This window comes from Pygoscelis adeliae, unplaced genomic scaffold (genome assembly GCF_000699105.1).
Source record: "Pygoscelis adeliae isolate BGI_AS28 unplaced genomic scaffold, ASM69910v1 Scaffold7, whole genome shotgun sequence".
Taxonomy (NCBI): Eukaryota; Metazoa; Chordata; class Aves; order Sphenisciformes; family Spheniscidae; genus Pygoscelis; species Pygoscelis adeliae.
In genome coordinates, this window is record NW_008825268.1 from 3,434,648 (window position 1) to 3,454,918 (window position 20,271).

Consider the following 20,271-nt stretch of genomic DNA (forward strand, 5'->3'; position numbering starts at 1 on the left):
CGTTATCTGTTTGTCAGAGATTACCTGTTTTCTAGGCCTAGTTCGGTAATACCTCAGACAGTGGAAAGCTGACAGGGATCCGAGGTAAACAACCGAGTACAAGTGCTTTGTACTTAAAAAGATTAAAGTCACAAAACAGGTCATTTCTTAAACTTGAGTTTTTCAAGAGTCAGTCTTGAAAATAGGCATTATTTTTCCACAAAAGGCTACATTACAATCAAAATCTTAATTAAAATCAAGACATTTGAACGTATTAGATGATAAATATTACAGAATAGAACTCGTCTCGCATTCGACCTAACTTCTTTATGAACAAACTTATTCGTTATGGTACTAAATTATCAATTTAAAAACAGTTCCATGGTTATAACATAAAATGCATAATTAGGAAAAATATAGATGTACTGTCTTACTTCCTTAGGACAATTTTATTCCAGTGCTTTTTCTCCTCTGGACAGAGGAAGCTATTGTAACTGAGCACAGAGCAGCTCTTTCATAATAGGAAAAGTTACCAGCATGCACATAAGTTGCATCAAGAACAGGGGCTCTATACAATGTCCAGAGCCTGTTGAGAAACACATAGCTTTTATATGCTGTGGATTAAAGAGCACAACCATCTGGTCAGCTTTCAGGCTAAATGAGCTGATGCTATCCTGCATGCCAATTTGCACGATTGATAAAAAAAGGCCTATTATACATCTGTCTCAGTAATGGCTGATGTTACCGTTTTAGCAACACTCTCCTGTTTTATAATTATTTCAAGTTTTATACTTTAACAATACACTTATTTCTATGGGTACAACTGGCATCGCTACGTACTATATAAATGCTTTTCTTGCTTTATTATGTAAAATTAAGATTTAAAAGATAATGGCACTAAACTGACACTTTTTACCTTGTTTTTAATTTCTTCTTCCAACTTTTTACAAGATTCACTATTGCAGAAGCCAAAAGGTGAAGGATTAAAAGAAGTCTTCACATAAAAGCTCTAAGGATTGATATTTAATGAACTGTGAGATGTAAATCAATGCACAACAGCACAGTTTAAGCTTAAAATACTAGGATAACATTTATATTAAAAATAATTCACCTACAGATAATACAGTCTAGTGTTTATTGTATGTTATGGAAGGTACACTTGAATTTCAAAAATTTAAAACATATAAAAAGTGGTTAAGGGCTAACATTTTATCAACATGTGATAAATGTGTAAGAATGTTTATTATACAGCAGGGTACAATGGTAGTGTTAATGCCAACAGGGCACCACAGAAGTTAGTTTAAAAAAAATTTCCACTATGCTTTATACAAACAACACCACTTGCTGTTGTTTAAGAATATCGGGAGAGGTTCGCTGTCTGAAGGATAAGCAGTCCTATAACATTTTTAATGTTAGATAGTGTCACAGTATATAGATTGGTGAATGTTTCAAAATAAAACTAGAAATGCTGTAATTACTTCACAGAAATGCACATCCAATATTTGTTTTCAATAAGAACAATAGGTACAAGATTATAACTCTCCCTATATGAAATAATTTACACACAGATGAAAGCTACACTATCTAAAATAATCACTAAATACATTTTTCTTCTGGGAAATAAACAAGCAATTTTTGTTTTGCATGTTCAATATCAAAAAACATATAGCAGAAGTAGTATTTTTTAAACATAACTGATGCTCTAAAGTAAAAAGAAAAAAAAAAGGAAGAAATGAGAAAAAAGATTTTCCATGAATGTGCAACCTAAAATCAACCAAGCTTATATTGTAGTACAACCATATTAAGAAACCACTGATCAGAAATACAACTTTATGGAAAAAGTTTATAATCCACAAAACTGTTCATCAGGCCATAAAGTAAAATAGCTCCACAGTTTACAGATAAAACTGAGGCCACATAGATGCGTGCTATGTCTTATCTCCAGTAAGTAGATACTTAGGCAGAGGATGTGACACTTTGTTTGTAGACAGCATGGTATGCATTTCTCAGCAAGACGTAAGGGAAACAAGACTCCAAGAGATCCATTGTCAGGAATGGAGACTCCTGCACAATCTGAAAAATACCAGAAACACAAGGTTTTGCAGAACACCTTCTACTGGCTGCTGCTGCTAATCTATTTCATGGAGATACTTCTGGTCTGCACCACAACACCACTCGCATATTTCATAGCAAAAAGTAATAATACAAAGTTTAGACATCGGGGAGAAACACACTGCTATAAACTCACTGCTTCTCAAAGCTAGTCATATAGCTTTCCTATACTTATAGTCTTATAGCACTCCTGCCATTTCCAAAAGACACAGAATACTGCAAGGAGAACCTCTTAGCAGAGAGGATTTTACTTCTTTAAAGTGAAATTTCCTTTTAGTATCGCATGAACTAAGCGAACAATGAAAATGATATGAACAATGTGATACAATGTTGTAGGCAACAAAGGACAATGGTAAAAATGTATGTGTGCGTGTTTGTGTTGGGGGAATGAAAAAAAATTAATTCCCAACATTAGAATGCCAGGAAGAATGACATAAAAAATGATTTCCACTGGCTGATGAGCTACAACACCCAATGTGACACCCAAAACCCCCTTGCTGAATGACACATTGTGGAGCCTATTCCTTAAGTTAGTAACACAAATAGACAAAACCTTACCATGTCTAATAGTAGGTAAACAGATTCTCTGTTCCTTGTAGTAGTTTTGTCCGTCTCCTGGCCAATCTTCAGTAGACTAGACGATGCAAGCTACATAAAATGAGTATTTCAAAGCAATAAATAAAACAATGCATTGATCGGCTTCTGCTATTTCGCTATACACACACACAAAACCCTTCTGAAAAAAATCAGTATCCTAGCCAATGGACGCTGCGTTGTACTAGTAACTACAAAGGTAAGTTAAGTAATCCTGAGCACATGAATCATCACTGGGCTTTAGTCTCAGGGAGCCATTTTTGTTTATTTCTAGTAGTGTTTAATAAGTGATATGTGATATTTTAATACAAAAAGCAAATTCATTTATTGCAGAGAACTTCTAGTTGTAATCCTTGGTTGACCATTGTAACAGTCTACTGAAATTAATGACAGAACTCCCATAGGATCAAGATCCCACTTTCTCTGTCCTTCCCAATACATATGTAACTTACTGCATTTTTTTAAGATTTAAAGTGATTGAGGTTTCTATTGTTTGAAGTTATACCCATTTTGCAATAGACGAAAGAGTTGAGTTTTACTTCCTGAGCTGTATTTTTAATTGAAGAAATGTCATCCTAAATGTAAATGAGTAATATTTTATCAGACCACGAACAACCTTACAATACTAGTTTTAGAAGATATCCAGAAACTTCTAACATGGACTTAGATATTTACAAGCTCAGGATGAGAGAACACAGTAAAATACTTAATTTGCAGATGCATTGATAACCCATGTTTTCATACGTTACAGAAATTTGAGAAGACCTCCCTTCAACTTTCAGATGTACAATCATCATTTCTGTCCTCACATCAAGCAATGGCAATGTGCCTAAACCACCTGTTTACCAGCAATGGATTTTAACTTAAAATACTAACTTTAAAAATCTAACTCAATATTCCTCTCGAACAAATTCTGTCATAAATCAACCTGTAATATAAAGTGAATATGCATACTTCAAAAGAATCTTAGTACATACTCATCAGTATTAAATAACCTAGTAAGTTTTTTCCATATTTAATTAACTTTGACAGGAAAGCAGATCATCTCCAGCAGTATATTTTCTTCTTGAGAGAAATGTTTTTCTTTCAGGCTAACAGTAAGTGTTATACAAAAGGTGTTAGAAAAGAAAGATTAACAAAATATCCGAACCATCAAGTCATGGTCTGTGCAGTAAAAGCAGTGGTCTGAAACCAGTTCGTAAACACTGAAAAAATGCAAACCTCATACCAAAAGTGTTTTTATCACATGAAACTATACTGGTTTCCTTCACTTGTCAAATGTATGCAACTTGACACAACCATTTCTCTTTCATCTTTTACAGCCAGCCGTTGCATTAGACAAGGTCAACGGCCAAAGTTTTTTTCTGTTTTACAAAACGCAATGAATTTCCAGAAGTGAAAGATCCTTCTAAGAAAAAAAAGAAAAATGTTTCTGTAGACTTCTAGTTACAGAAAGTTACCATTATCTCACCCCCGTAAGTGAGTAAGGCACCTAAAATAAGGGGAGGAGGGGGTATTTTTTCACATTTCAAGGCCAAACAGCAAAAATCATGAATCACTCAAAATCAGTAGTAATTTTTAGAAATTAAAGCAAAGCTGCTGTTTTAGCCTTTAGTTTCCCTTCAAGTATTGGCTAATTAAGAGCCACTTTAAAAATTCTGTTTCTACTTAAGCAGCACACCAAAATGTATTTAAAATGCATCACCACCACCTAAAGGCTTTTCATTTTTTTTCTAAGCATCACTAAGGATTTCAGAAGCTTTGATCTTCAACCTACGCCGAAGCATAAAAATCCCTCTTCCCAAATATCCCTGTAACATACCGCTATCAGACAGTTACTGTGCTTAAGAAGGGCAGACATTTCAAAAGGCACAACTCAAAAGCCACTCTGGAGTTACCTTCTTTGAAAAAGTAAAATAAACTAGAGAGTCAAACACATCATGGGAAAAAGTCTGCTAGACAGAATCTTGACTCTATATGCATTGCACATTTCTTTTTCCAGTCATGGGCCACACAGTGTAGGAGATGGTATCTGCTAAAATACTACGGATTATACTGAAAAAAAATTATGACACTGGTACTGACTTGCTACTGTTACTTTCCAACATCACACAAAGTTGACTATTGCTAAAGGACTACTACTAAATTTAATCTACATATAGACTTGTCTTAACAATATGCTTTTTTCTCTTGTGCACCAAAACCAGATTTATATGAAATCAATTGCATTGCATCCCAAATTAATACTACATTTTCTACCTGAATTTGAAAATACTTCCTGAAGTCAACAGATATTTTTCTTGGTAAGGTACGAATTTTAACCTATTGCTAGACTTCAAAAAGTAACTTACCCGTACCTGATTTTCTCCTAATCAAAATCACCACTGTATTATACAATAACATTAGTTTCTCTGCAATCTATTACTACAGGAAAATAAGTAACATTACAAGCATTATGAAGCAATATTGCAATTGGAATAGATGTTGGTTAATCAATACTCATCCATACTAATCTAAATGTTTATAGTATGCCCTTGTGATTAAGATTACTCATGGCTGATTGCCACTGTAAAGGTAACACTTGCAATGACAAACACCTTGATAATTTAATGACAGCAATGCGCAAGTGACACTATGTATCAAACGGATTGAGCGGCATTAGGGGGTGAGAGTTCCTCTCTTTTTAGAGGAGTTAGCTCTAGAAATGAAGTTATACATACAGCCAAAAATTCTTTAAGACGATCTTCAATGCTTCCCTTATGGATGGTAAACAAAGCTGCAGCAATCTGGTTGATAGCTTTTGCCAAGCAATGAATGTTGTTGCAATGCCCTAAACAAAAACATATACAAATTACCTCAGCATCACGTTTGAAAATTATATTTTCCAAAGAATACTTTGGAATACATCACCAAAGACTAAACAGTCTTGTCACAATGAAAAATCAACTTTTAGCATCTTACACAACAGCAAAGTACTCTTTCACACTGAACTTGGTATCAGGAAAGCCACCAGAAATACAGATCTCCCTTCTGAATGCTGTAATGGTCACAACAACCTGACAAAGATCCCTGTGGCTTTTAGAAATAAGGAAAAAGAATATAGCGGAAGTTTATCTGGTTTCTACAAAACTTGAGAGTATTACCACTTGACCAGGCTAAAAAGACACGTGCAAGCAGGATTTTTTCAAGCTAATTGGCTGTCTTTCTCCCCTTTGTGTAAATGAACAAGTCGTCATGCCCAGATAGCATTCACCCAAGAGATCTACAGGAACTCAAGAACAAAACTGTCTAATTGCTAATTGCTGTACGTAACATCTTGCCTAAAATTCACCCAGGCTTCAGAGGCCTGGAAGCTGATTAAATGACACCAATTTTCAAAGAGAGCAGAAGAACTGCTCCTCAGTAAGCCTGGTATCTAATCTAGGCAAATTAAGTCAAATCTACCACCAAAACAAAATTAATAGGCACCTGGTCAACTATCTTGGGAAAGTCCTACCATATGAAAAGGAGGCGGTCTCTGAAGGACTTAACAAGAAGTCAAGCATGCAAACACTGCTGATTCTTACCAATTCTTTTTGACCATTGCTGAGCACTGAGCTCATTTTTTCATTCAGTCATTTATTGTAACTCCAAGATCATGCTTGAATAGCGAGGTCAACTAGACCCCATCACTCCACATGCGAAAAATTAACCTTTTTCCCCATGCATATCACTGTTGTTACTTAAAATGCATTTTATCTGCCATTTTATTGCCCAATTTACTCAGTGTCATAATATCTATCTGCAGCTCTTCACTCCTCTAATACCCTCAATAACTTTACATGATATGAAAATTTTCTCACCTCACTCTTCAGCCCCCCTTTTGGGTGTTCTACGAATATGCTGACTAGTAGGTCCCAGCAAAGATCCCTGTGGATCTCCACCAGCAGGCCCCTTGGAGTTGATACTCCTACTACATCTCCTATTTTTTAATGAAATATTGCTGCATGAATATGCTAGTCCAAAAAAGAATAATCACCACTTTTCTTGAACATCAGTCAAGAACATCTGTTCTGCTTAATTCTGCTGACTTAAGTTTATACTTGTTTTTGAACTGGCTTGATTTTTTGAAGTTACTTCATTTTTATGTCTGAGACTGTAGAAAAAGCATCAGCAAGGGAATTCAACTGACGAATTGTCTTCCAACAAGGTTTCAAGTATTTAGAAAAGGCTATGTCTCTTGCAGCCTAGTGTTCTATTCTAGCCTCTAGACAACAAATTAGTCCTTTAGCCTGATATTTGACTAGCCGTTCAGGTTTCTTACCGGGAGCAAAAGTAAAGGTCTGTTAAGAGTCTGGGCCTTTATCTGGAGCTAGTGGAAGAAACCGGCTTGATCTTGAAGTAGGCAGAGAGAACGCAGACATTGCTAAAGCTGTCCAAGAACTGTCTGTGTTTGGGAGGTATGTCTTGCCAGATTAGAAAGCTGAAACTCCTTCAAATCTGTGACTTGTTGATGGATAAATTCAGGATTTGTCCAGGGAATTTACTTCATAAAAAGCGGCATTTATTAAGTTCTCATTCTGGAAATAGCATCTATATTAAGTGTCTAAAACCAGGTATTCTACAGTAAGGGCAGAACACAGGAAAAAGTAATATTATGCAAGGAAGGCAGGACTGACAAGGTCTATTCTGTTTGTTCAGTTATTTCTGTAGAGTGAACATATTTTATATATTCCTTTTGCCAGACTCTTTTCCTCTCAATAAAAAAGAGCCCACTCAGTAAAGAATTACATAATACAGAAGCCACATCTCAAGATCAGTAGCAACTCTTAATACGGGCTTTAAGTTCTAGATGTAACTTCTCTCCAGTCACAGTTTTATGAGACCTTATTAACTGTACTTACTTTAAGAACCCACTTTGAAACAGGCTTTGCCTGACTTCATGTTAAGAGTTACTGAATGTAAATGAAATCACAGAAACTGGAATATTTAAGCTACGTGATATAAAACAGGCAGAAGATAAGAATTATCTGTTGTTTCAGCCTGCTAAGAACCTGAGGACTAAGAGGGTCCTTGGAAGAGAGGGGAGTTTGCGGAAGGCAAACCCGCATGAGCTCTAACCTGCTGGAGAACCTCTAGCTAGCCTGACTGATGTTCTTAGAAATAAGTTTGCAGAGGGGCGAATGTGAAAATACAATCACCGTTAAAAACTTTTAGTTCTGTCCCCCGGCAAGTAGTATAAGTTTTGAAACTCTGCAGTAGGTAAGATGCTTTTGAAGGAGAAACTGGTAGCAGAAAGTGCTTCCAGAGGATTTCTTTTACGAAACGATAAACAAGTCATATTTAAGAAATGTGGTCTTAAATACACATAAGCAAGTTCATTTGGACTGAGTTAAGAGAACTTGCTTCTTTAACAAGCAAGTTACTACCCGTGCCCCTCGCCAATCACATTTGATATTCCCCGTTTTTGCCTATATTCTGAGATTTTCATTTGGCCATCATGACTTTGAAAAAGCTTGCAAAAAGCGGTAGAAATACTATGAGCATACAGATAACATGAAACAACTCTGCGGGTTACAGATTATTCTCCCTCTTCATCAGAAAAAGCTGTTAGCTTTAAAATTTGTAACTTTTCAAATACATGTTCAAGTTCTACTCATTGCATCAGAGATTTATCCAACTTTTTCACAATTGGCAAAAGGCTACACTATCTGTTTAAAATGAAACCGGAGTTAACAAATCCCTAATCTCTCAAAACCGACGAAAACGTTGATTAACACCATTTAAACAAGAATCTCAGGTCTCTCAAAAAAAGTGATTTGCATACTCCGCTAAGTGATAAAGGCGGCTTTCAGAATTTTTGGTCTTTTCCTGATACTTCAAATTTTCAGAAGTCAGTTTAGACGTTCTTTGGGAGTTAAATTTTGACCAGGTTAAAAATAACGCAACTTTTAAAAAAGAAAACATGCTGTACCCAGTAAATGGATGCAGAATAAACATGGTCTTTTATGTAAGCCATGCTACACATCACAAAGGAAATAGCTTGAACAGCTGAAAGGTGACTTTTGTATGTGTTGGAACAGTTTTGTCAGTCATTTTTTTTTTCAACTTAATTTTGTCTGAAAGAGAACTTTTTTTTTTGTGGATTACCTGCAAAGAATTTCCTTGAGGCAAAGATTTTTAATTTTTTTTTTAAATAAGACAGTTGAACTACTGCGTAGGATGTAATTCTGTTCACAGCTTACACCTTCCAGATTCAGTTTTCAAAATTTTTATGCTTAGTAACATGAACAGCATATTAAACATAGAAAAGACACCTTGTATAAGTGGCCCAAAGCCAACGTAAAGATTACTAAAACATCTATACTATTACATAGTAAGTCTCACACCAATTAATGTAGAATGTATGCTCTAGCTATTCCACATATTAGCATGAGATTGCCCCCTACAGTATCTGAATTGCTCTTAAAATCTCAAGTAGAAGACTCGTTTTTCATAGAAAGTCATCTCAAACAAGAGTTAAGTAAATGCTTTTTAAAGCAACTTTCAGAAGAACCTTCCTGGATTAGGGCTAACTGATTTTTAAATTTTAGTTACTTACATTTTATAGTGAACATTTAAAACAAATGTATCCAGGAAACTACCAGGACTATTATGAAGAAAGCATTCACAGCAAATATTTAGCTGGCTCTACATTACCTTCAATGGCGGGGCTATACTGAGACATCACATTACTAGCCAAAGTGGGCAAGGAGACTGCCACGAAGACCATGAGAAGGCAAGCAATTTTATATTCTTCTTCTGGACTAATGTTTTCTAAAAACAAAACCAAAGTTCCTTATTAAAGAAGTAATTTTAAAATATTTCCTTTCAACTGCAGGTAGTTTAGAGTATAAAATGTTTGACCGAACTGAAATTTAAACCCCACAACAATAAACTTGTGAAAAGAGGAATATTATGGCAGCCTTGCCAAAAGACACAGGGTGGAGCTTCAAAACGTCCAGTTTGTTATCTACAAGAATGAAGGCAAGCCGCTGCCACCCTACCACTTCTAACCATTTAGTTACTAAGACTTTAATATGCTGAGCAGAATAGTATTTTTACATGCTGGTGTAGATCCAGTTATTGCTTTGAGGTGAGGAGAGCTTCTCTTGCACTCTTCCTTTGGTAAATGAACAGAAGGTGATGTGCACTCACCTCAATTCACACTGAAACCTTGTGTTTTCAAAAATAGCAGCATCACCACACATTAGCATAAGATTAGTTTAAAAAAAAAATTCAACAGTTGGTGAAATACAGTACTTGTATCTGTAAAAACTGAATTACTAAAAGCAAAATACCACAAACTGCAAAGGTAAGAATCAAAATACAAGATCATAATCAATCATGAAAAGACACAGAAATTCCCTGTCTTGTTCACCCAACTTCAACATTTCACAGCTGCGCCACAATGAAAATAATCTATTTAAAATGCCATTTCAGATACTAGCTATCTTCCAAAGATATACCTACGTATATTATATATATAATGTATATAAAACAAATAAACTTTTTTTTTTTAAGGTATACAAAGAAATTGTGCTTGACATTTAAGTTTGAATATTAAAATGCCCCTTGGAATTAGCTGTATTTTCCCTTCCCAAAATAACTACTATTAAAGCAAGAAAAAACAACTTAGGCAGCATTTAAAATATTCACGATCTGATTATAACATTAACTATCCATTACACACAGGCAAAAAAAGCAATAAAGCGCTCAGCAAGGAAGACAGGGAACAAAGATGAAGACTGTCAAAAAGCACTTAAGAGTCTTAATTCATGCCTTCGAACCTGCCAGAGTAAACAAAACTGAAAAGCTTAGACAGTGTTGCTTTAAAGCAAATAAGAGGAAGCACTTTACATGTTAGAACATTAACATGTTTATTTTACCACGTTTCCCCTTGTAAGCTCCATGTTAACACTTGTATAACACACCGGTAACACAATGTTGTGAAATTCATGAAGTGCATTCAGCTGGCATTTCAGCTCCTAATGCCTCTTACATGACACAGATTTGTTAGAGATCTGTACAACAGCACCGATCATGTCCGTAGTTGTTCACAATAGAGTCCTATTTTCATTGTCCTTAAATTACAGCAGTTTTCACCATTAGCTATTAAACTCCTTCAACATCTACTCGTTATCCTTTTCTAGGTCAACAAGGTAATTCATATGTGGTTGAAAAGATTCTCAAGCTAACACATCAGTAGGCAGCAGGCACAAATAATACATGTTCTTATGCTATTTATGAAGTTCATCGAAGGAATACAAAGGACCCAAGATATAAAAGTCTCCTCCTAGCACTTCAAACACTTCCACTCCTGGGTGCATTTATTTTTTTGCCCCCCCCCCCCCTTCTTTTTTTTTTTAAACACACTTGTAGTTTTTAAGTTGTAACTTCTTACCTGATTTTTGGGAAGACAGTGCTACAACCAAGGCAGGATCAATCTCACAAGGTAATCCAGCAGCTGATGACAGTTCATATACATTCATTGCCACCTGAGGACCAGAAGAAAGATAATTACAAAAAAGACAACACTGAATGCTTTTTGCATAAACATGATGAAGCACAGTTTTGCTGTCATGTTTAAAATGTTTATACTAGAGTCTGAGGCACTAAGGAATTTCAGAGACTTGGCTAAAACAAGATAGAGACACTCTAGATTTTTGTTTGTTTCCAACCTACATTGAACAGCTGGGTCAGTACTTTGTGTGCTAGATTATAACTTCTTTTTGTCAAGCCAAACAAAGCTTGTATTCTACACTACCTCCAAAGCAAACATCCTGACTTCCAATTAGCTGTTTCTACATCTTTCTTTACTGTTCAAAAGAAACCAACAGATTTTCTCTACTAGATCTAAAGTATCAGCTAACATCTGCAAATATAGCATTTTTAGACAAAAGCCAAAAGTCACAAGCTGGTGAAATATCAGAGTAAGGCAGAAAAGAAATCTTGCAACAGTCAAATTTGATACAGATTCAGTGTCCAGTGATTCCAAGTGCCAAGAATTAGACTCTAAGTGGCCCTAACACTTGGAGGAACTAAGAACATTTTGAAACGTATTGCATTTTCCAGCCTGTCCCAGGCTGTATCTTTTATTGCCATTAACAAACTTGCAACACAGTTCTCTCTTTCCCCAGTTTATATTCTGGACAAAAGTATCTGAAGCTGTAGTTCAGATGACTCTCTGCAAAAGCAGGTTTATACCAAATACAAAGGAGTACGGGAAATGCTAGCAACGTGTCTTACTGCCATTAACATTTGAGAAGTTTTACACTTTGCCCATAAATTCTCACATATAGTTGGTCAGCTGCCACATAGGGGATATTGTGCCAGATTATCCTTATTGGTGTGCTCCAGCCTGCTATCCGAGGGCAAGTTCTGATACAAAAAGCATACAATTTTGTTCACACAGTGCTATGCTGTCAGCAAGGCACATGATACTAGCTTGAGTAGAGTCCTGCATTAAAAGAATTACAGAACATCTGGACAGGAGCTGGTTCACAACAAACTGGTTAAGGAGCAACAGTGGAACAAACGCAAGCCTGTTTAGAAACAAAGCCTGTATAGAAACAAAGCCTGTATAGACATCCCAACAATTTAATATTAAAAAAACCAAAACAAAAACAAATAAAAGGAAAACAAATCCCCATTTTGCCGGTGACCCCAAACCATAAGTTTCAGGGATACTAAAATAAAAATAACATTTCATAACAAGTACTTATTTCATCAACAGCTTTAAAGCTATTTATGCTTTGCGTTGTAAACTCAATACGTAGGAAATTACTACGTTACTATGTCCTAAAATATGCCCAATTGGACAATTATCCCGACCCATTGTACAAAGCCTTCTGAAGATCTGTCTGTTGACATGTCTTCATTTAAGAAAAAAAATAGTCTGCCTTACTGTCCCAAAAGAAGCCTTTGTTGCCTACAATTGCACTGCTGTATGTGACAAGGCCAGGAGAAAGCTCAGACAGTGCACCACTGATTGTCCACAGGGCTTAATAGTTAGCAGGCTCATAGCACAGCTCTGGCCCTTCCAACAAGCTGTTTTCAAGACAAAGCTCTGGCAGAGTTGCAGGTAGCACATGTCAGAGTTCCCAGTATTCCCAGTAGGCACTATGGACAAGACTACACTGGTCTGGCTCTTTCTCCATGCACAGTCCTCCCACATTATCCAGGCAAGCTATGTACTCTCAAACAAGCCTACATGGCATCACGTCACACCACAAAATGTGACATCTGCAGTTGGTATCATGCTAACACCAGCATGGTGGACTGTACCACAGCACTTAGAATTTATTTCAAACACTTTGAACTAGAAAAAAAAACACACACAAAGTATATTTAAGAATCACAGTGGAACTACAGCAGGCTCAGAGAAGGCCAACAGCCAAATATTACGTGAAGCACGGGCAACTAGGTGGTGCTACGTGGCATAAGCCAGAGAACAGTCCTCAGCATGGTTTTATTTAGCAGTAGATAGCTTTTTTTGCCATCCAATTATTCCAGTGACTCCAAATTACTCCAATGACTTCCAGAAGAGAAGCAACAAGTACTATGCTTTCTTGTATCTGCTGACACAAATGAGTTCAGTGATGTCTTTAGAGATCCACTGAGATGTTTAAAATGATCTGTTATCATCAGCTTAAAAATATCAATGGTAAAATACTGTCTTCAATGATTACTGTTGCAGCCTTTATCCTACCCTATTTTTCAGGACCCCTTTGATACCAGACGCTGTAAGGTGCTTTCTGAAAAGATCAGGCAAAGTGAACTTCCCTTCTCGCGTCTTCTGCACGCTGACTCAAGTTCAATAATGGAACATGATGCTTTGATGACCATTGATTTTCTCTGTAACTATAGGTGAGAATTTTAGAAAGGCTTTTCCTGAGAAGTGCAAAGGCACTTGCACTTTGATGTGCAAAATGATACTACTTGCATCATTTTGATATAATTTTTATCATGAGCCAGTATCCTTGATGGTAATTTTCCATAGCATTTTCACAGAATTCCTCTATTGTGGTATGAATTTCAATGTTTTCTGGGACATGAAACATTCATGGCTTGTTTATCAGCATTGCAAGTTTCAGAGAACATGTGATTGTATTTTGGAGTGAAATAGCATACATGTGAAATTTCAGTAACTTATCTTATCCTTCATGCAACCTGACTCATTTTCAGACAGACTGCTAAACCGTGTCTTCTGAAATCATAAGGCCCACCATAATGGACTCTGAACTGTTCTTGTAATGTACTTTTAAAAAGGAGAAGGATTTTTTTTAATTTAGTGACTCTTCATACACAACAGAACTTAAGTTTCTTTCCTCAAGAGTAAATGGCAAAACATAAGCTTCAAATTCAGGAACAACAACGTATTGTGGCCCTCAAAAAACATACTTTGCTCAAGAGCAGATTTCTAAAAATTGTTTCTGTAAAAGTGAATCAAGAGTTGCGCAATGTATATACCACTACACATTTTCTGCAAATCAGATTGCCACAATACCGTTAAGAACCTTGCAAACCTTCATAGGCTCCAAGCTGCAATGAGAGTTTAAAAAAACAGCTAGGTTGCAGCAACTGTGCATACATGTCCAGAAGCCACGTGATGTACCGACAAGGGTTTTTGGATGGAAAAATACTACCATTAGAATCATAGAATCATTAAGGTTGGAAAAGACCTCTAAGATCATCGAGTCCAACCGTCAACCCAACACCACCATGCCCACTGAACCATGTCCCTAAGCACCACATCTACACGTCTTTTAAATACTGCCAGGGATGACGACTCAACCACTTCCCTGGGCAGCCTGTTCCAATGTTTAACCACTCTTTCAGTAAAGACATTTTTCCTCACATCCAATCTAAACCTCCCCTGGCGCAACTTGAGGCCATTTCCTCTCGTCCTATCGCTTGTTACTTGGGAGAAGAGACCAACACCCACCTCGCTACAACCTCCTTTCAGGTAGTTGTAGAGAGCAATGAGGTCTCCCCTCAGCCTCCTTTTCTCCAGGCTAAACAACCCCAGTTCCCTCAGCCGCTCCTCATAAGACTTGTGCTCCAGCCCCTCACCAGCCTCGTTGCCCTTGTCTGGACACGCTCCAGCACCTCAACGTCCTTCTTGTAGTGAGGGGCCCAAAACTGAACACAGTATTCAAGGTGCAGCCTCACCAGTGCTGAGTACAGGGGCACGATCACTTCCCTACTCCTGCTGGCCACACTATTTTTGATACATTCAGAAGCAAGGCACTTTATTTAAGCTGCTAACTTTTTTCCAAGCATTTCAGACAGTGGGTTCACAAGAATTTACAATTTAAAGTCAGAATCAGACTTGTAGCTATTACATGCACAGAGCTCCAACCATGTACACAGAGTCCTTGAAACATTTAGTTTTACCAATTATACTGCTCACACTACGAAGCAGCTCAGTATTCTTCCCTTTATTGCTTAGTCATGTTTTAGCACTTGATAAATTTCATTCTTAATTCTTTCCATGAAGGTTCTCAAATGCGATCACTGGCAGATAAAGACTTGTGCTTATCCTATCAGCTGGCTGGTTGTTCCCCCCACACCCCAGAACATTAGGAGGCTGCAGATGAACAACTAGTTAGCTCTCTGGGGAAAAAAGGGTGTTCTTTGTTTCTGGATTTTTCACACTAAGCATGAGTCTTGCCCCCTACATATTTTCAGTAAGCTCCAAAAAATGACTCCATCACCCTTTGGGCCAAACATTACCTTCATGTCAGTCTCTCTTGGAATGTGATCTTTAAAGTCCTCGATGGAACTTACAAGGAAAGGAATGTGGTAGGATAAGACCTAAGAGACACAAACACATACAAAATGAGAAAAAATACTTCCCATATTAATGATCAATTAGACACTACCATTATTTTACTGGATGACTTAGTTTTTTTAAAATGAGTTTTTATTTTATGCATATGAATTTGTTTGCAGATTTAAGACATTAAAACCTAATAAACTCAAAATCACGCTGTTTGCAGACAAAGTGAAATGAAAGCTTTTGAAATGTACTAAACACAGAAAACATTCAGAGGCACGCTCAAATTAAAACCTGTATGTTTTTATGTAACATTTCTTTGAGCAGTACTCAAAAAGTAGATTCCCCCCCCCCAACTTGGAATTCAAAGTTCAGTTATGGCTGAGTATTGCCATTTTACCCACATGCCAATCTTTTAAGAGGTAGCATTTCTAAATAGCAAAGCTTCAAATACCTTATCATTCCATTAAATTAAATACAAAGAAAATTATTCAGAAGATATTCAGTTATTTCTTACATCTCTAAGTGCTTCCTGTGCCAACGACCGAAAAGACAAGATAACACCAATAATCGTCATTCTCTTCAAAACACTGTCAACAGCTGAAGAGAAATGAGAACAATAGTGAACAAGAACCTGTTTACAAGCTCAATTCTTCAAAAAAGAGAAAGAAAACATTTAGCAAAATACTGAAAAACACAAGGTACTGAAACAATGGCATTCCTTAAAAAAGCCAAAATAAACAGTGCTTAAGTAGGTTTTTATAGCTGAGTTGACAATCGGATTTTCAGTATCCTGTTAACCACTTCATGGAATGAAGCTCATTACACACAGCTGACAATACTGGATGCTAACATTAGTTCTGTGTTTTCCTGAGGCCAAAAATGTCTCTTTATAATAGTTATTTTTAACAAAAATAATTACTTATGTTAATTACATGTAAAAATCCTTCCAAAGAATGCAATAACTTACACTGTGATGGAATCAATTCAGAAACATGTGTCAAAAAAGCCTATGTTTTCTCTTCTATGGCTACATGCCTGGTTGTTACAGCTATGTGTTATCATCCCTGAAGAGAAATGATGCTCAAAGCTTATCACTACTATAGTGCCCATGCACTAATTAACACTGAAATCTCATTTTGTCTGTACATGAGAAGACTGGAAAATTTTGAAAAGATGCATCAGTTTATATGAGCTCACATACATTTTGCTGCTTCTGTATACTTAATATAGAGAAATTAATTTTTCTCATTTCCTTTACAAAGGCAAAGATAAAAAACAATTCTAAATCTTTAGTAGGACCTTGCTAGTTACCCACATGATAATCTTTTAAAGAGTGCTGCCATCTGGTCTGGCTTGTCAAAGCTGGTCCTCATTTGTGTTAGAACTTCAACATTCTCCACCACAAGTTTCTAAAAAGAAGCAAGGATTCAGGTCAGCTATAGATTTCAGTATGTTAAGAGGATAAATGCATGGTTTAGGATATTTCAGTCTGGCAGAGAGGCAACTAAACTCGTGGAATACAGATGTACGCACTGTGTTCTTAATGGGACTACAATATCAGTATTATCATCAGGCACTACTCTACACAAAAGCAAGCTCTGAATCAAAAAGCAGAGGATTAGATATCCCTTGGAACATGATTTTTATATTCAGCAATGTGTACAACTTCTTAAAAACAAGGGAATGAAACTCAGTAAAATCAGACAATAGCTCCTCATGCTATTCAGCTTTTTTAAGAAAAGTATACCTATATCAATAAAAATGCAGATTCACAGAGTAATCCATTCTTTTGGGTTGCTCCTTTCACTAGTTATGCTGTAAGGATTATAAATTTCATGTTGGTAAAATTGAAAAATGGAATGAAGAGTATAAGAGTCAGATTGTTAAATCTTGGTGCAGTTTACTTGAAATTTTCTTCCATTATAATATAAAATAAGAACACAGACATTCATTCAAGTCCCAACACCTTAGCCTGAAACAGTTAAACTCCAGTGCAATATTTTTCATGTCAGTTTGACCAAAAGAAAAGAAAATGTGTGTCTGTTTCTAATTTGTAACAGCTCTCATACATGCAACTTGTAGCATTAGGGTAAATGTAATAACTTTCCTGAAATCATTCTCCAAATATGTATCAGATTTAAATTACAGAGATTGCATAATCACATCTATAAAATGTCAGATCCAAAAAGGGTTTCTTGCTAGCTGAGGAACTTATGTTGTGCCAAGCAGTATTTTTAAACTCTCTTCAAGCAAGAAATAGGTACTTTATTTTACAAAAATGTTTTTGCAGTTTGAATGCACAGTACCCTATTTCAGAAATGGAAAATATGATTCTCTCTCTTTACGTAGAAGACAACCAGCAGCTAAGAAAATTTAGATATCTTGTGTGCTTCTGAACATTAAATAAGAAAGCATTTCCCTTCTTTTAAAGACGACTTAATTTAGCGCTTTGTATACTAAACAATATCAACGTAGAAAAGAACTGAAAGATGAAGGAAGAAAACAAGATATTCTGGATTGGGGGTGGTCTTCCAAAGTGATTATTAGTAGTTTTATTTTTCAAGTAGATGCATTCCAGTCCCCCTCATTTACTAGGCAGCACAAACAAAAAGAGCAGAGAGGAGAAAGCAGGAAAAACTACTATTCATCAAACATGTAGGCCATTGTAAACCTGCAACATAATTTAAGATATATCACATAAAATCTAAGAAGAGACACACCTGCAGGAATATAATGCTAGGGATCCGAGAACATCTCACCTTTGATAGTTCTGCTAACTGCTTTAATAGTTTTATTTTACTTTGCTTCAACCCACGCTGAAAACAGGGCAAAACATAGCAACTGACAAGCAGGGAAATTAAATTTCAGAGTAAATATTCCTGTGACCACAGGAGGAGAAAAAAACCAACACAACTTAAACTACAATGCTGCTATGAAATAAATGGTGGTCTGTGTTTACTCCCACCCAGTCAAGTAGCCTGTGCAAAGCAGATCTGTCTAACAGCTTAGACCTCTCAGATTCAATTACATTGTGTCATGGTCATGCTATTTCCATTGGAACAAGTCTATCCATAATCCACTCGGTCTTCTCACTTTCATTCTTATCTTCAGTGAAAAGCAAGGAAAGTAATAAGCTATACAAGATGTAGCAAACTAACCACCCCAAGAATGTGTGTGCACGTGCACGCACATAGACACACAAGATATACTTCTATGCTGAAAGCCAAAGCGAGACTGGTTTGCGCTGAAATCAAGATGGGCAATTTTAAACCAACCGACGAATCAGAACTTGGCAGGTGTGTGACATTTTAATTTAAATCCCTCAAAGCTCTCTAGAATGCAAGATTGAAGGCAATAGCTCACGCACATTGTTACTGAGTCAAGCTTTCAGCTTTACGAAAAATAACCAGCATATTAGTTTAAGATTTAAAAGGAACAGGCTGGAATACAGTTCAAATAGTTACTTAAATGAGGCAAAACTTCCCCTCCTCGCCCCAGTCTTAAACTTCAGATATAAACCCAACACCTGGTCCCACTGCGGGAAGCAAAGCAAGCACATTGAAGCCTACTCTTAATAAATTCCCCATTCTATCCCTCTTGTTGCTTCCTTCTCCAAAATGCAGATGTTTCTCAGTGCTCTCTTGCTAAGCCAACTGCATCTCAGCCAAAGAGATGAACATTTTATTACTTTATTTTTTTCCTCCAAACATGTGGTCATGTGCATGTGGATCTACATTATGTTCTGCTTATCCTTAGCAGTATCAGAAAATAGCAAATCTCAGAGACAATTTAAAGTTCCTTTTTAAAAAAACACAGAACTACAATATCAATCGTGCTGATTTTGAGGAAGTATGACAACTCCACAGTAAGTGGACAAAGACAGCAGCGGCCAACAAACATCTGCCCAGCGGCTTTGTGTTTTACTTGAAATGTGACAGATGTCACTTTGTGCATAGCCAGGAGTTACATAATTTAACCTTAAAATAACAGCATTCTCACCTGGAAAACCTTATCCTAAAACTCAAAAATTGGAATGGGCATAAGGAATCAACTACCCTGTCTGGCTGGTCACTCAGGTCAGGGTTGCTGCATGCTCTTGCGGCAGCTGGGAAAGCATGAGCAGCCCCTCTCCTTAAGCTGTGACACTGAATAAAAGGCTTCAAATCTTTTAGGGCATCGTATGTCCTAGCAACTCAGCAGCACCGAAATTCACAATGTTTACAGGGAGAACAAGATCTTCGAAATTGTAACATGGAATATATTAAAAATACACATTTTTAAAGGCCTGGTATGCTAATAATAATAAATTGTTGTTGATGAAAAAAAAAGAAAGTTCCTTAGATCTCTTAAGTATTCATGTGCATTTCTGAAAACACAGCCTGCATGAATAGTTACCAAAAAATCCTTACTGTAATTAGTGGTTAAATAAATTGAAGATGATGCGATGTAATAACAACTTGGAATTAAATTTGGAAATGACACTAAAAGAGTAAGTCATATGAAAAGCAAATATATGCCAATTAGTGGCATTTTAATAGTATGACTATCCTGGGAAAGTAGTACACGTTATTAAATTTGTTAAAACCTCTTTCCGGAAAAAGAGTTAATTACATAGGCACCAAGTGCTTCCCCTGTCATTGTTCTGAATATACATGCAACCAGCTTCCTTGAGATGCCCATGTTTCCAACTTTTTTCATGGCACCAACTTTATTGTTTTTGTTGCTGTAGGTAGCAAGTTTATTTATCAGAATAGAGACATTTATAATAAATGGATACTGTTCAG

General features: G+C 36.4%; 1 protein-coding gene across 1 annotated transcript in view; it reads right to left on the reverse strand.

Annotated features, from left to right (window-relative positions):
- Positions 1-882: 882 nt before the first annotated feature.
- Positions 883-20,271, reverse strand: part of NCKAP1 (NCK-associated protein 1) — a 60,699-nt gene continuing 41,310 nt past the window's right edge. The window contains exons 25-32 of the mRNA XM_009329673.1: positions 16,803-16,896; positions 16,002-16,084; positions 15,442-15,522; positions 11,108-11,201; positions 9,364-9,480; positions 5,406-5,515; positions 2,650-2,739; positions 883-2,052 (exon numbers count right to left, since the gene is read on the reverse strand). Coding sequence (XP_009327948.1) covers positions 1,936-2,052; positions 2,650-2,739; positions 5,406-5,515; positions 9,364-9,480; positions 11,108-11,201; positions 15,442-15,522; positions 16,002-16,084; positions 16,803-16,896 — 786 coding nt within the window. The 3' untranslated portion in view covers positions 883-1,935. The remainder of the gene's footprint in view (positions 2,053-2,649; positions 2,740-5,405; positions 5,516-9,363; positions 9,481-11,107; positions 11,202-15,441; positions 15,523-16,001; positions 16,085-16,802; positions 16,897-20,271) is intronic.